The 16,392-nt window shown below is 42.4% G+C and overlaps 1 protein-coding gene across 1 annotated transcript in view; it reads right to left on the bottom strand.

Annotated features, from left to right (window-relative positions):
• TMEM201 (transmembrane protein 201) overlaps positions 1 to 16,392 on the bottom strand; it is a 42,520-nt gene that overhangs the window by 3,037 nt on the left and 23,091 nt on the right. The window contains exons 7-10 of the mRNA XM_070759240.1: positions 7,219 to 7,436; positions 5,604 to 5,675; positions 3,886 to 4,149; positions 713 to 832 (exon numbers count right to left, since the gene is read on the bottom strand). Coding sequence (XP_070615341.1) covers positions 713 to 832; positions 3,886 to 4,149; positions 5,604 to 5,675; positions 7,219 to 7,436 — 674 coding nt within the window. The remainder of the gene's footprint in view (positions 1 to 712; positions 833 to 3,885; positions 4,150 to 5,603; positions 5,676 to 7,218; positions 7,437 to 16,392) is intronic.

The raw sequence follows: 16,392 nt of genomic DNA, 5'->3' as shown, positions 1-16,392 counted from the left end.
TGTTGCCCTAGCTCAGCTCTAACATGCATGTGTGTGCCGGCCAGCTGATTTTTGGCTCACACAGAGGCTCTGGGAAGCCTTTGGAGCCTGGGGAGGGGGAAACACGAGCCTACTGGGGCCCACCAGAAGTTGGGAAACGGGCCATTTCTGGCCTCCAGAGTGCTTCCGGAAGGTGGGAGAAGGTGTTTTTGCCCTCCCCAGGCATTGAATTGTGGGTGTGGGCACTCACACACTGGAGGAGAAAATGGTTCGCCATCACTGGTGTATATAATTTGTGCTGTTTGCTGGGAGGCAGATTTTCCCCCCTATTGTTTTTCTTATACAGTGATCCCTCGTTTTTCGCGGGGGATGCGTTCCAAGACCATCCGTGAAAAACGAATTTCCATGAAGTAGAGGAAAGATATTTTTTATGTATTTAACGAGAATTTGGACTTTTAAAACCCACCCTTTGCATTAAACAGTAATTCTATAATGTTTCTCAGCTGCAAATACATGTGATATCCTACCAGTTTCTTTAATAGAGTACAGTAGTACTGTAGAAGAATTTTATGAATTTGGAATGGATTTAAATTTTTCAATGGATTTAAGCCCCCTTTGAAAACCCGTGAAGTAGCGAGGGATTACTGTATTCCGAAAAATACAGTAATTTTTAATTTGCCATCTTCGGCGTGGGGCGTGGAGGTGGAGAGGTTAAGATAAAGGATGAACTCACTCTTCCAGCCCGAAGGTTCTTCTTTCGTTGTGGTGTCGACAACGCAATTGGATGAGTGGGACGAACCCTCCACCTTTTTCCCCGAATCCTCGGTGGAGACGCTGCTAGCCGCTGTCAGATCTGTGCGGAAAGTCAAAAGCTGAAGTTTCCATGGGCCAAAACTGCCCCTCCCCACTTTATCCTTACGCTCAACTCTTACTTTCTTAAACCCGCGCATAGCTGTTGTGGACAAACCAAGTTTTGTCCGCCCCGAGTTCTCGGAGAGGGGCGGCATACAAATCTAATAAATAATAATAATAATAATAATAATAATAATAATAATAATAATAATAATAATGTCAGTACAACACAGCAAACGAGATCACTATGCTGGATTTTGTATTTCATCACCAGTCGGGCGCTTCCCAAGCACCTAGGACTGCATGATATAGCGGCGAATTATGTTTGCCGATCCCAGTAAAGCGGCCTTTTGCAATTGACAGATGGAGATTTTGTCAATTCCGATGGTTTTCAACTGTCCGCTGAGATCCTTTGGTACTGCGCCCAGCGTGACAAGTACCACTGGGACCACTTTCACTGGCTTATGCCAGAGTTGTTGCAGCTCGATTTTTAGATTTTCGTATTTCACTAATTTCTCTAGCTGCTTCTCCTCAATTCTGCTGTCTCCTGGGATTGCGATGTTAATGATCCATACTTTCTTTTTCTCCACGATCACAATGTCTGGTGTGTTATGCTTCAGAATTCGGTCAGTCTGAAGTCTGAAGTCCCACAGTAGTTTTGCTTGCTCACTTTCGACCACTTTTTCGGGCTTATGATCCCACCAGTTCTTTGCCATTGGTAAATGGTAGTTCCGGCACAAGTTCCAGTGGATCATCTGTGCCACAGCATCATGTCTATGCTTGTAGTCAGTCTGTGCGATCTTTTTGCAGCAGCTGAGTATGTGATTGATTGTTTCATCTGTTTCTTTACAGAGCCTGCACTTTGGATCGTCTGTTGATTTTTCAATTCTGGCTTTGACAGCATTTGTTCTAATGGCCTGTTCTTGTGCCGCCAGTATTAGTCCTTCTGTCTCCTTTTTGAGTGTTCCAATTGAGTGTTCCATTATTATTATTATTATTATTATTATTATTATTAATAATTACCTAGAGATGTTTTTTGGGGTGTTTAGGTTTGATATCGTTGTTTACTGATTATGACAAAGATAACTGGTAAGAAAGACTATGTAAGAGCCAAAGTGGCACAGTGGGTAGAGTGCAGTACTGCAGGCCATTGAAGCTGACTGTAGATCTGCAGGTCAGTGGTTCAAATCTCACCACCGGCTCAAGGTTGACTCAGCCTTCCATCCTTCCGAGGTGGGTAAAATGAGGACCCGGATTGTGGGGACAATATGTTTAAAAGTGCTACTGCTAACATGTTGTAAGCCGCCCTGAATCCAAGGAGAAGGGGGGCATTTAAAAAATTGAATAAAATAAACAAACAAATAAATAAATGTACTTGGTGATATTCAGATTGTTATTCCGCCTTATTATGTGTACGACTTTAGACTGTTTATCGGAAGATGTTATTTCTCAAAGTAAACTTTCATTCAAGTTAGTACATTTGTGTGTGGCTGAGTAGTTATAGAAACATAGAAGATTGACGGCAGAGAAAGACCTCAGGGCCAACCTAGTCTGCCCTTATACTATTTCCTGTACTTTATCTTAGGATGGATCTATGTTTATCCCAGGCATGTTTAAATTCAGTTACTGTGGATCTACCATCCACATCTGCTGGAAGTTTGTTCCAAGCATCTACTACTCTTTCAGTCAAATAATACTTTCTCACGTTGCTTCTGATCTTCCCCCCAACTAACCTCAGATTGTGCCCCCTTGTTCTTGTGTCCACTTTCCTACTGAAAACACTTCCCTCCTGAACCTTATTTAACCCTTTAACATTTAAATGTTTCGATCGTGTCCCCCCTTTCCCTTCTGTCCTCCAGACTATACAGATTGAGTTCTTTCCTGATAAGTTTTAAGCTTAAGACTGTTGTGATTCAGTCTGAGGCTCCTCAGGGAACGGCTGGCATTCTGCCGGCTCCATGCTCAGAGGGGGAGGACGAGGAACAGGAGGAGGAGGTCCAGGCAGACGGGGAGGAGGAATTGCAGGCCGAGGAAGAGGCAGAACAGCCTGAGACCCCCGGGGTGGAGCTCTCCCCAGCGAGTAGCCTGGAGTCCTTAGATGAGAACGCACAAGCCATCATCGATCTCAGGCAGAGAAGAGCAGCACAACGAAGGGGACAATTAACCAGGTATTACCATCCCTAATAGGCAACAGCTGGGTTTGGGTGTGGTTCTCCCCAGAAAGGCTGAAAAGGCAGGCCCGCCCTTCCTGTATTGTGGAGAGTTATCTTTTGGGAGTCCTGTGACCTTGCTGCAATCCTTGGCGTCTCTGATTCTGGCTTGTGCCCTTGAAGGCTGAAACCTTGGGGGAGGTGTGGGTCTTATTCTCTACAGTGGTGGGTGTGCCAGCAAGAAGCCTGTTGTATTGTCTGGCCGTCGTGACTCTTCTGTGAAGCCTCATAGCATCCCAGTGTGTAAGAACAGTTTTTTCTCTGTGTTTGTGTTCAAAAATATAAAGTGACTTTGCGTTTTACCAGCGTGTCTGGCTGCTTTTTTCAGTTGGTGCTGAAGTCTGGGGGCACCCAGACAGAACAAAGACCTTCCACCCTTTTTGTAGCCCATCTTTGGATCCCGTTCAATTTTATCAATTTGTAGGTGAGGTCTCCAGAACTGAACATATTCCAAATAATTCACAACTAATCTCCATCTAAACATTTCTGTGTGTGCACAACCTTGGTAAATAATGATTACTCCTGCTCATATATTAACACATGTCCTCTTTTAAAAGCAGGGACCGGATCGTGAATATTGCAACCTCCAAAAGGATTCCGGGAATGTAGTCTCAATGCATCCGGAAGGCTAGCCCAGGGATAGGCAAAGTTGGCTCTTCTATGACATGTGGACTTCAACTCCCATGATTGGTTGAGGAATTCTGGGAGTTGAAGTCTATAAGTCATCGAAGAGCCAACTTTGCCTACCCCTGGGCTAGACTACAGCATTGCTGGATTACCCGGAACTGCCATTGGAGACTGGTATCAGCATTTGGCTCTTCCAATGTTTCCAAACGGAGCATACCTGGCAGGCCCAGCTCTCCGAAGGGCATTTTGGAAAAGACGGACCGCTCCGGCACAAACGAGGGAAAATCTTCACTGTGATGGAATTTGTTTTGTCCCCTGAAGAGACATAGCTGCTGTCCTTTTAGGTTTAGCCGAGCTGGGCTGATTAGAGGCCGTCGGAACCGCATGGAACTGGAACTGGATGCCATGGAGCCAGCCACCGATGGGGCTGGCGAGGGTGCTGGCGAGGGCAGGCAGCTCCCGGAGGGGACCGAGAAATAATCTGCAGGGGCAGAAGGAAGCCGAGAAAAACGGGATTAGAATCAGCCCCATCCCGATTCCGCACAAAATGGATATTCGATATTTTCAGAAATATGTGGACTCACGAGAATCGGGGGGGAGGGGGGGGGGAGCGTGGCAGTCCTACTCCCAATCAAGTTGTGTTCTCAACCATCACCCCACAGCTAACAGGGGTGGCCCAGTGGTGAAAGCTACATTATTTGTCGGAATATAAGACACACTTTTTCCTCCCCAAAAGAGGCTGATAATTTGAGTGCGTCTTATACTCTGAATGTAGCTTTTTTTTTTTTTTTTTTTTAGCCCTAACTAGCTCCTAACGATCTTCCCAGCTCTTAACTTGCAGGCTCTTTCATCGTTACTCTCTGCGAATAATGTTTTCCAAGCTCTAAGTCTTTGCAGGGTTTTTTTCATTCTCTACTTGGTCCAAATAACTTTCTTTCCAGCCCTAACTAGGTGCTAACAATGTTCCCAACTCTTACCTGCTTGCAAGCTCTTTTAATGTTACTCTCTGGGAAGAATGTTTTACAAAATTCTGCTAAGTCTTTGCAGGGTTTTTTCCATTGCTCTATTTGCTCCGAGTGTTTCTTTCCAGGTGCTAATGATGTTCCCAGCTCTTATTGGCTTGCAAGTTCTTTCATTGTTACTCTCTCCAAATAAAGTTTTTTTCTTACCAGGGGATAAAATTATGTGCTGGCTAAGGATGATAACCAGATGAATATTGGTAAGCAGATTCTTTTCCCTGTTTTCCTCCCTCAAAACTAAGGTATGTCTTATACTCTGAAAAATACGGTATTTATCTATTTACCGTCATACACACTTTTTCACCATCTGAGCATGCACAGGCTTTATGCATATGGTTCACTGAAGGGCTGCCTGCTCCCGGCAGATGTGTGCACGCCCATGTGCAATATTTTGCTTCTGCGCATGCACAACAACTGAATCTCGCGCAAGGACACACAAGCGAGTGATATTTCAGCGTATTTCCCCAATATTTTGCTTCTGTGCATGGTAAAAATCGCCAAAATCTCAATCGCGAACATCCTCATGCAAAATATGGCTCTGGGCGCATGCGCAAAAGCCAAATATCCCATGGGGCCATATGCGCACCTGCCAAGGGCACCTACGTAGCTGCGCATGTATCCTGGAATTTACTACTACTCTGTAGAGTGGCCCACACTGGGAGCAGCCCATTACTGATGCGGTTAGAACAACAAAATGGCAACGTCTGGGCGGGTGGGTGGGCGGAGCCTCCTCAGCTGCCGCTAATGGTACACACAAACTGATAGCATTTCACTCAGCCATCTTGTCTGATGTAAGCATGGAGGACAGACTTCCCCAGCCTGATTCGATAGGCTAACATCTGGATGGCAGATGTGGCAAGAGAAAAGAGGAGCCTCGTCCAAACCGGGCAGAGAGGGACCCACACCTTCAGCTCACCTGAGGCTGCCCAATCCTTCGGGCAGGAGGCCTGCGAGGGCGGGCGGCTTCCGCTGAACAGGTAGCCCGAATCTAGACACAAAAAAATAAAAGACAATTTGTTAATCAGGATACCCGATTAGAAAGGGAAGTGGATAAGCAGTGAAGTTATTTATTGTGCGCGCAAAATTGGCAAAAAAAAGAAAAAAAGACACAAGGACCCAAAAACAGAGAGGGGGGGCCCCAAGATGGCAGAATTTGAAGAGTTGCGGTGGCACAGTGGTCAGAATGGGGAACTGCAGCTACTTCTGCCTGCCTGGCTGCCTTCAATTTGGCAGTTCGAATCTCACCAGGCTCAAAGTTGACTCATAGAAACATAGAAGATTGACGGCAGAAAAAGACCTCATGGTCCATCTAATCTGCCCTTATACTATTTCCTGTATTTTATCTTAGGATGGATCTGTTTATCCCAGGCATGTTTAAATTCAGTTATTGTGGATTTCCCAACCACATCTTCTGGAAGTTTGTTCCAAGCATCTACTACTCTTTCAGTGAAATAATATTTTTCTCACGTTGCTTCTGATCTTTTCCCCAATTTAGCTCAGATTGTGCCCCCTTGTTCTTGAATTCACTTTCCTATTAAAAACACTTCCCTCCTGAACCTTATTTAACCCTTTAACATATTTCAATGTTTCAATCCCCCTTTTCCCTTCTGTCCTCCAGACTATACAGATGGAGTTCATGAAGTCTTTCCTGATCAGTTTTATGCTTAAGACCTTCCACCATTTTTGTCGCCCGTCTTTGGACCCATTCAATTTTATCAATATCTTTTTGTAAGTGAGGTCTCCAGAATTGGACACAGTATTCCAAATGGGGTCTCACCAGCACTCTACATAGCGGGATCACAATCTCCCTCTTCCTGCTTGTTATACCTCTACCTATGCAGCCAAGCATTCTACTCGCTTTCCCTACTGCCTGACCGCCCTGTTCATCCATTTTGAGACTGTCAGATATCACTACCCCAAATCCATCTCTTCTGAGGTTTTTGTTAATACAGAACTGCCAATACAATACTCAGATTGATTCCTTTTCCCCAAATGCTTTATTTTACATTTGGAAACTCAAACTCGGCCTTCCGTCTTTCCAAGGTGGGTCAAATGAGAAACCAGATCTTTTGGGGGCAAGAGGCTGACTCTGTAAACCATTCAGAGAAGGCTGTGAAGCACTGTGAAGCAATATATACTGGTCAAAAAAATAAAGGGAACACTTAAACAACACAGTATAACTCCAAGTAAATCAAACTTCTGTGAAATCAAACTGTCCACTTAGGAAACAACACTGATTGACAATCAATTTCACATGTTGTCAGCACATTCAACTTTGTACAGAACAAAGTATTCAATGAGAATATTTCATTCATTCAGATCCAAGATGTGTTCTTTGAGTGTTCCCTTTATTTTTTTTGAGCAGTGTGTATAAGTTTAAATGCTATGCTATGGGATGTGATATTATGTTTATGTTATGTGGTGCTTTTTAAATGTTCGATTTGTATATATGTATAATTGTATTTAAATGTTGTTTTTAAAATTGTTCAATAAAAATTATTTAAAAAAAAAGAAAAATGGTATAAGCTTACCAGTCCTGGCTAGGGAAGGAATTGTGCCAAGCGAAAGGGCACGATTCAACCGTCCAGGGAGAGATGAGGATGACGTCCGGCGTGGAGAGCAGAATAGCTGCTGGTTCAACTGGAGGATACTGGGAGGACTGGGGATGAAAGGAAGGGGAGGAGATGGACAGGCAAAGCTGAACTCGGCACCACTGGGGAAGATGGCCATTTGATCTCCTGGTGAAAATCTGCACGAGATACACACACACCAAAAAAAAAACATTGCAAGGGGTGGCTTGCAATTGTTCGCCCCCTGCCTTGCACAAAGGCTTTCAATGTTTTTCCCTTTTGCAGCCTAATTTTTGGCTCAATAAACCAAAATAAAAATATTATTTCCAGCAAATGGGACGTTTGCAAACTTTGGTCTCCCTCCAAGATGTTTTTATGGCAATTCCTGATGTCGGCTCTTTTGCCATCTCTAATTTTATTTATACAATATCCCTGCTAACAATCATTCTCTCTTGACAGTGTTTTTTTTTTTTAAAACAATGACAACTTTAAAAAAAAAATCTAATTGAATTTTTTAAAACATAAAGCATAAACAAACACATACAAAAAGTAGACACATCATACAATACACCATACAAACAATTTACGGAAACTTGTACATTTTGAAATAGTTGTTTTTAAATTGCCTTTTCTACATTGTCCTTTTATTTTGCCTGTTTTTTTTATTTGTGTTTTTTTCTCTATCCATTTGTATAATTTTCCCCATACGGTATAATATTCATTTCTCTGTTTATTCTGAAATTCCATCGTCATTTTATTCATTTTTGTGCATTCTAGTATCTAGTATCTGACGTTTTTTATTAATTTTTGTTATTTTAATTCAGGGCTGTATGCTCCCCGGCGACATTTTGTTTTTTCTTGAGACGACAGGGGCTGTATAAATTCGATGAAATAAATAAATACAATAGCAAATTATATTTCCTCTTTATGTAGGGTGGATTGCATCCTGAAAAGATGGATTGCATCTTGTTCTAGAAATGCATTTCTCAACCCAAGTAATTTTACGATGTGTGGACTTCAACTCCCAGAACTGCTAAGTGACTGGGGAATCCTGGGAACTGAAGTCCACGCATCTTAACAAGTTGTACAGATCGAGAAATAGAGCCAGTTGCTTTCTGCACAAATCTTACAAGCCCTGAATTACAAATTAGCAGAATTATTTGATGTACACACGAGGAGACATTCAACTTCCCTTCCAACAAGATATATGAATTTCCAGGTGCTTTGTACATCCGCGGTGAGAAAAACATACCAGTAGAATTATCGGAGGTAGCGCTGGAGAATTTGAATTTGAAGATGACCAACGACTCTTTTCTGGCTAATCGATACGGATCTTATTCAGAAAGCAGGAATAGGAATGTGTGCGGTTTTTTTATCTTGTCCAAATGAGTTTTGTTTGGGAATTGGGAATGGGAAAAAACACACAGCTGCTCTTTCTCCGATACGATAGTGCAAGAACAAAAGACAGAAAAAAGGTGTGGCTGAAATGGCAATGAGAAATGGGGAAGGGGTTTGGAAGAGGGCGGGAATGAGAGAGAAAGGGAAAGAAAGAAAAGAAGGAAAGAAAGGAAGGGAGGAAGGAAGAGAGAGAAAGGGAAGAAGATAAAGGGAGAAGGAAAAGGGAGGGAGAGGGAAAGAGAAAGTGAGGGAGAGAAAGAAAGAAGAGAAATGGAGATGGAGGGGGAAAGGAAAGAAGGAAGAGAAAGAGAAAGGGAAGAAGAGAGAAAGAAAAAGAAAGAAAAGTAGAAAGGATATTAAGAGGGAGAAAGAGTGAGGGAGAGAGAAAAGTAAAGAAAGGAAGGAAGAAAGAAAGAGAAAGAAAGAAAAGGAAGAAGAACGAAGGTAAAGATAGGAATACAATGTGAAAGGATGTATTAAATGGAATATATAAACATGCAATGTAACATATATATATACAAAGAAGTGATATAAGAAATGTAACAAAAATAGGAAATCGGGTATAGAACTGTACTAAACTATTGAAATGTTTTTTAAAATTTGGAAAAACTAATTAAAATATTTTTTTTTGAAAAAGGGAAGAAGAAAGACAGAGAAAGGAAGAGGGAGAAAGAGATAAAGAAAGAGAAGAAAAACTCACAGAAGTTTATGTCAGACCTATGCCATTTTGTAAAAAAAAAAAAAAAAGGCTTTGCAAAATAAAGATGCTTCGTTTCCATCTAGATTTTAAAATAGATGCCAAGATACATATATATAACAACGGCGAATGAACACAGAGACAAAAGAAACATTGACCTCGCTTTAATCTGTGTCCAGCATCTCTTTTCAAAGCAATAAAATAAAAAATCAACTAGAGACAAAAGCCCTTTTGTTGGCTCTTGCAGTAAAAGGCTTTTGTCTCTCCATCCGGGCACTGTCAATTGGTCTGGGTGCATTTACATGGCTCCCTGCCATTGGCTGAGCCCAGCCTGTGTTTGGGGAGGGGGGCGTTGACAGCTCCCGCAAGCAATGGGAGGTGGGAGTTCATCGCTGTGGCTTGGGTACCAGACTGGGGTGTATGTGGCAAAGACATCCTTGAAGCTTGCCGGATGGCACTTGGGAGAGGAAGGGAGAAGAGGGAGGGAAGGAGAGAGAGAGAGAGGGAGGAGAGAGAGAGAGAGAGAGGAGAGACGCAGAAAGAGAGACAGACAGACAGAGATACAGACAGAGACAGAGAAAGAGAGACAGAGAGAGAGACAGACAGAGACAGAGAAAGAGACAGAGACACACAGAGAGAGACAGACAGAAAGACAGACACACACAGACAGAGAGAGACAGGCAGACACACACACACAGACAGAGATAGACAGAGACAGACACACACACACAGAGAGATAGACAGAGACAGAGAGAGAGAAAGACAGAGACACACACACACACACACACACACAGACAGACATAGACAGACACACACACACACACACACACAAGAGAGAGAGACACACACAGAGAGACAGAGAGAGAGAGAGAGAGACAGACAGAGACAGAGAGAGAGGAAGGAAGAAGGAGCTGGCTGGCATCCTATATGAACCGTCTTTAAGGAGGAAACCACAGGGTGGGAGATCTTGAAAAGATCTTGAAAAGTCTGACCAGCTGCCTGCAAGGAGTATAAATCCTTTCCTTCCCCACTGTCCAAATCAGAGGCAAGGAAGCTTCTTGGATGAGGAGCGAAACGTCTTCAAAGAAGAAAATCCAGAAAGTCCAATTGCCTCCAGGGGGAAAAAAAAGCACTTTTGGGACGACCGTTGACTTGGAGGATTTCTACAGATTTCCCAGTCGAAAGAAACTTTCCCGACGGACCTCCGTGTTTCCGCTTAGTCGCCTTCTTCACTCCTCTCCCTTCAAAGCAGGGCAAGAAAGCCATGAGGACCGGGAATGTGATTTTGAGTTTGAGCTGAAAAGGTCTGGCAGGCTCAGAAGATGCCACAAAAATGAACCAATCAGATCCACCCTGGCCCTCCCAGAACCCAAGTTTCATTTTGAAAAAAATTAACCTCCAAATGGATAGAATCAAGATCACGTGAAGTATTAGTGCTTAAATATGAGCCAGCTGTGTGCAGCAGCTGCCAAAAAAGCCAACACAGTTCTAGGCTGCATTAACAGAAACATAGAATCAAGATCATGTGAAGTATTAATACCACTTTATAAGCCCACACTTGGAATCCTGCATTACGTTTTGGTCGCCACGATGCAAAAAGGATGTTGACACTCTAGAAAAAGTGCAGAGAAGAGCGACAAAGGTGATTAGGGGACTGGAGGCTAAAACATATGAAGAACGGTTGCAGGAACTGGGTATGTCTAGTTTGATGAAAAGAAGGACCCAGGGAGACAGGATAGCAGTTGTTCCAATATCTCAGAAGTTGCCACAAAGAAGAGGGAGTCAACCTATTTTCCAAAGCACCTGAGAGTAGAACAAGAAGCAATGGGTGGAAACTAATCAAGGAGAGATTCAACCTATAACTAAGGAGAAATTTCCTAAGGGTGATAACAATTAATTAATGGAACATCTTGCCTCCAGAAGTTGTAAATGTTCCAACACTGGAAATTTTAAAGAAAATGTTGGATAGCAATTTATATTACATAGTCACTTGGGAGTCCTTTTTGGAGTGAGCGGCATATAAATACAAATACGAGGGTTGCCCAGAAAGTAATGCACCACATTTTTTTCCTTCAACAATTATTTAACAAAATGAAACTTACACACAAGAATGATGTTTCTTCTACACTCCCTATTTTTACACATAATCTCCATCCCGTTCTATGGCCTTCCTCCAGTGAGACACAAGGGCGTATATGCCCTGTCGGTACCACTCCTTGTTCTGGTCACGAAGCCATTTCTGCCCTGCGTGAATCACCTCTTCGTCATCCTCAAAATATCTTCTGTGAATGGCCCAAACAAGTGGAAGAACTGTACATGTTTGTGAATGTTCCCAACAGTTTCTTTCTCCGCAGTGAGAAATTCAGTGACGACACACTGCTTGTAACGTCCATCCCTTAAAGGCGCCATTTTGAAACACTGCTGCAGCTACACTGTCTGTCTGAAGAAACGCGAAATGTACACACGCGTACCTGACAATTCAAATAATGTAGCTCTAAAGTTTGGCATTCATGTCATTACTGTAGGCTGAGGAAAAAAATGTGGTGCACTACTTTCTGGGCAACCTTCGTACAAATAATAAATAAATCAGATCAATTAGCATCTCTAAAATCCTGATGCCCCCCCAATCCCCGGTGACATAGAATTCGTACTATTCAAAAAGTGAACTCCTACTCATGTGGAGGAAGCCTAAAAGGCCATGAACGTGGCTTAAACAAAGTTCCAATAGCCCCATTAAAAATTAAATGCCCACCCTCCCAAGGGGAGTGGGCTCCATGTTGGGAACCACTGGTACAGGCCACTGATGGCGAACCTTTTTTCGTTTGTGGGTCAAAACGGGGGGTGTCTGCATGTTCCCACAGGTATTTTCCCCTTTCACACATGCGCACCCTCCACGCTGGCCCTGAGCATATGCACAACAAACATCCCCATGCTCACAACATAGGCCTCACTGAAGCCTGAGACGGTGAAAAAACCCAGCCAAAACGGAAATTCGGAAAAACGGACTTCAGGTTTGCCCACTGTGCTGTATTTTTGCACTCTGGAGGCTTCAGGGTAGCTTCCTGAAGCCCCGGAGTGCGAAAAACAGCCCAACGGGCAAACCGGAAGTCTGTTTTTCTGAACTTCCTGTTTGCCCACTGGGCCGCTTTTTCACACTCCAGGGCAGCAGGGTGTCCAGCGGGAAAGCCATTTTGAAATTCCCTGCCATTTGTGATCTAGTTAAGGCACAGTCATAGATGATGCCATGCCAAATGGCTAAGCTGTGGAGAAATATTGGTAGCGGAGGAAGCAAGTTGTTGCCACAGTGATGCTCGTTTTGGCTACTGCCAGGCAGTGTGATCTGGGTTTTATTTAAAACATGATTTCCCCCTGACTTTTAAACATTTTAATACAGTTTGATCCCCCCCCCCCAATTTATTATGGGTTTTTTCACGAATTTCCTGATAATAATAATTTCCTAGCCTGTACCATTGAATACAGTGGTTCCCAATGTGGAGATTTATTCCACCTTTTTTCACGAATTTCCTGATAATTCCCTGATATTTATTGGATTTGTATGCCGCCCCGCTCCGTAGACTCGGAGACTCCATATTTCCCGGACCGCCGATTTTCCTGATAATTCCAATTTCCAGGTTTGCTGGACACCCTGCCTTAAGCCTCCGGAGGGCAAAATGGCCTTCCCCGAGGCCAAAAATCAGCCGGTCAGCATGCCCGAAGTGCTGGAACTGTCATAGGGCAACACCACGTCTTCCCTCCGATACTGTATGAGTGTTGGATTAGTTATTATGTTTAACAGGGTTTTTAATTAATGGTTTTATAACTTAGTTTTATATTTGATTTCTTTTTTACTGTCTTGTATTTTATATTGTTGTAAGCCACCCTGAGTCCTTCAGGATTGGGTGGCATAGAAGTCGAATTAATAAATAAACAATTAAAAAAAATGGCTTCATGTAACACCTGTGGCACATATGCCATAGGTTCTCCATCACTGGTACAGGCCCTCCTGCTTGAGCAAAGGGCCACACCAAAAGACCTCCAAGGTCCCTTGAAACTTTGCTATTCTATGCTCTTTGGCATTTTTGTATCAACGCACCCCAATTTTTGCTCTCTTTTTTTGGGTGCAAATAAATCCAGTCCCATTTGAGCCACCCTGGAGGCCTATGAGGGCTGCCGGATTCTAAAAATGCCCCAAATACATAAAATTAGAGCAGATAGAAAGATTAAAACCCAATAAAACAACACACAGTCATCACCCATACATGCTACTGGCCGGAACGGAGAGCTATCGCTCAACGGCCCCAGGCCTGCCTTTTCGGAAGGCAAGGAGAGTGGGGACGGTATGAATCTCTGGGTTAAATTGGTTCCAAGGACCGGGGCCACAACAGAGAAGGCTCTCCCCTGTGGTCCCGTCAGCCAGCATTGTTTGCCTGATGGGGTGTGGAGGAGGCCGACTCTGTACGACCTAATCGGCTGCTGGGACACATGAGGCAGAAGACCGTCCCATAAATAATCTGGTCCCAAGCCACGTAGGGCTTTATAGGTGATAATCAATACCTTGAATTGCGTTCGGAGACTAATTGACAGTCAGCGCAGCTCGCCGAGTGTTGGACTAATATGGGTGTATCTAGGTACACTCATCACGGCTCGCGCGGCTAGTTGCAGTCTCCGAACGTTCTTCAAGGGTAGCCCCAAGTAGAGCGCATTGCAGTAGTTGACCCATCTACCCTCCGCAGACAGCCATTCGGAAGTTGGAGATCATCTTAGAAAATCCCAATGACAGCAAGTCCCAAAAAAACCAAAAGTCAACTGGAAAAAGAGTTATGGTCAAGGCGCCTTTTATTTTCAAACAATTAGTGTTAACAAATCAGGCACAAGGATAAAATATTTAAAAAGTTAAATAATAATAATAATAGTTGTCATCATAATCACCGTAATTGTCAGAACATATTCGCAATGCCCGGGTTGAAACGTTTCCTAAAAGCTTCACAGGTCTTAAATCCAGAAAAAAAAAAAAAATAGTATTTTGGACAACCAAATATTTAGCCCTAAGATGAAAATGGTCCCATTTAAAAACAAGGGATGGGAAGGAAAATTTAATCAGCTTTGGCTAAATTGCTCAGCTATTCCTGCTGCCCACTACATGTTGAAAGTTGGGCTAAGATGCAAAATAATAATAATAATAATAATAATAATAATAATAATAATAATAATAGGAAAATTTGCAAACTTGGTTATTCTTTTATTTTTTCATCAGTCCCAAGAGGTAAGATTTAATCACACGGGTATGGAGTAGATGAACACTATATATTTTTATATATATATTTTTTTAAAAAGCCAGCCTTGTGAAGAAGGTAGGCAGATCAGATCTTGGGAATAACGGATGTAGCATTATTTATTCGCTATTTGGGCTTGGAGTGTTCATCTACTCCATACCCATGTGATTAAATCTTACCTCTTTTTATTTATATATATATAAATAAAAAAAACCGGAGGAGAGAGAGAGAGAGAAAAAAAGTCTCTAAACCCCGAGAAGCTGCACTACAATTCCTATCAGCCACTGCACTCCTGTGTGGGCGATTGATGGGAACTGCAGTCCAAGCCTGGGGAAAAGAGATAGAAGAGAAGCGAATTAATTGCCAAAATCGAAAAAGCAATTGAAGGGATTAAAATGCACGAAAACACAAACATGCCCAGGATTAAAAAGAAGACTTCGCTTCTTTTAAAACAAGCCAAGTTGAGTCAGGTTAACAAATTATGCAAACAAAAATGTTGTTGTTGTTGTTATTATTATTATTATTATTACTATTATTATTATTTGCAAAACAACCAGACATGCTTAAGTTTTCCCAATCCTCCAAGCTTACCGCTCTGTCTTTTAAAAAACACTTTAAAAGAGATTTTTAAAAGCCAGATGTTTTGGGGGGGGTGGGGGAAGGAAGCCAAGAGATGCTTCATGTTCAGCAGAGGAGAATTTTTCCCCGGAAAAAAAAAATCCAGGATGCTTTTAATAATTCCAAATTTTAACTTGAAAGAATGTGGGGATTGCGTAAGAGCAGGGTCTGATCAAGCTAGCTGGGAAATCACATTTTTAAAAAAAAGAGGGAGAGAGAAAGAGACAAGGAAAAGAGAGTTTAGAGAGATTGAGAAAGAGAGAGAGAGAGAACTTGGGTTAAGAAAAGGCTCAATTATGCGTGGGCTTTTGCAGGCCGCCTTCCCTCGGTAGAGCTCTTACCCGAGCGAAGGGCCCAAAGGCCACGTTGTCAGTGTTAAGAAGAAAAATAAAATATTAAAAAGAGAACACCGCATCCTTAAAAAACAAACTAAACACCCAATGTAACCTGTGCAAAAGTAACATAGCCAATCTTAGAACATGCAAAGAGTATAAATTCAAACGAGGTTCAATTAAGTTTTATCTGCGAAGACTCCAAATAATGTGATTATTATTATTTTTTGAGCTGAGTTCCTGGGGTCCTTCATTGACTCCTCTATTCATTGCTCAATGTTATTGATTCGTCACTTTCTTGAAGGCAGGGGTCTCCAACCTTGGCAACTTTTAAAATTTGTAGACTTTCGATTCCCAGAATTCCCCAGCCAGCAAAACTGAGGAATTCTGGGAAATCTGTTATCGATTTGTCACTTCCTTTAAAGGCAGGGATCTCCAACCTTGGCAACTTTAAAACTTGTGAACTTCAATTCAATTATTATGTCTTTTTTTAAAATAATAAATGGGTTTTATCATGGGGTCTAGTTTGAGATATTATATTCGACTTCTTTTATTGTTTTGTATCTTTTGTATTTGTATTATTAGTATTTGTATTATTATTTTGTAAGACGTCCTGAGCCCTTCGAGATAGGGTGGCATAGAAGTCGAAAATAAATAAATAAGTACCGCCAGCAGCTGAGGAATTCTGGGAATTGAAGTCTGGCTGAGGAATTCTGGGAATTGAAGCCCACAAGTCTTAAAAGTTGCCAAGGTTGGAGACCCCTTGCATTAAGGGATTAAATTGCCCTCAACTTATTTTATCTACGTAACTTTTTTA

Source organism: Erythrolamprus reginae, chromosome 8 (assembly GCF_031021105.1).
Source record: "Erythrolamprus reginae isolate rEryReg1 chromosome 8, rEryReg1.hap1, whole genome shotgun sequence".
Taxonomy (NCBI): Eukaryota; Metazoa; Chordata; class Lepidosauria; order Squamata; family Dipsadidae; genus Erythrolamprus; species Erythrolamprus reginae.
The sequence above is the reverse complement of the archived record's forward strand: the minus strand, read 5'-3'. Positions and strand labels throughout refer to the sequence as shown.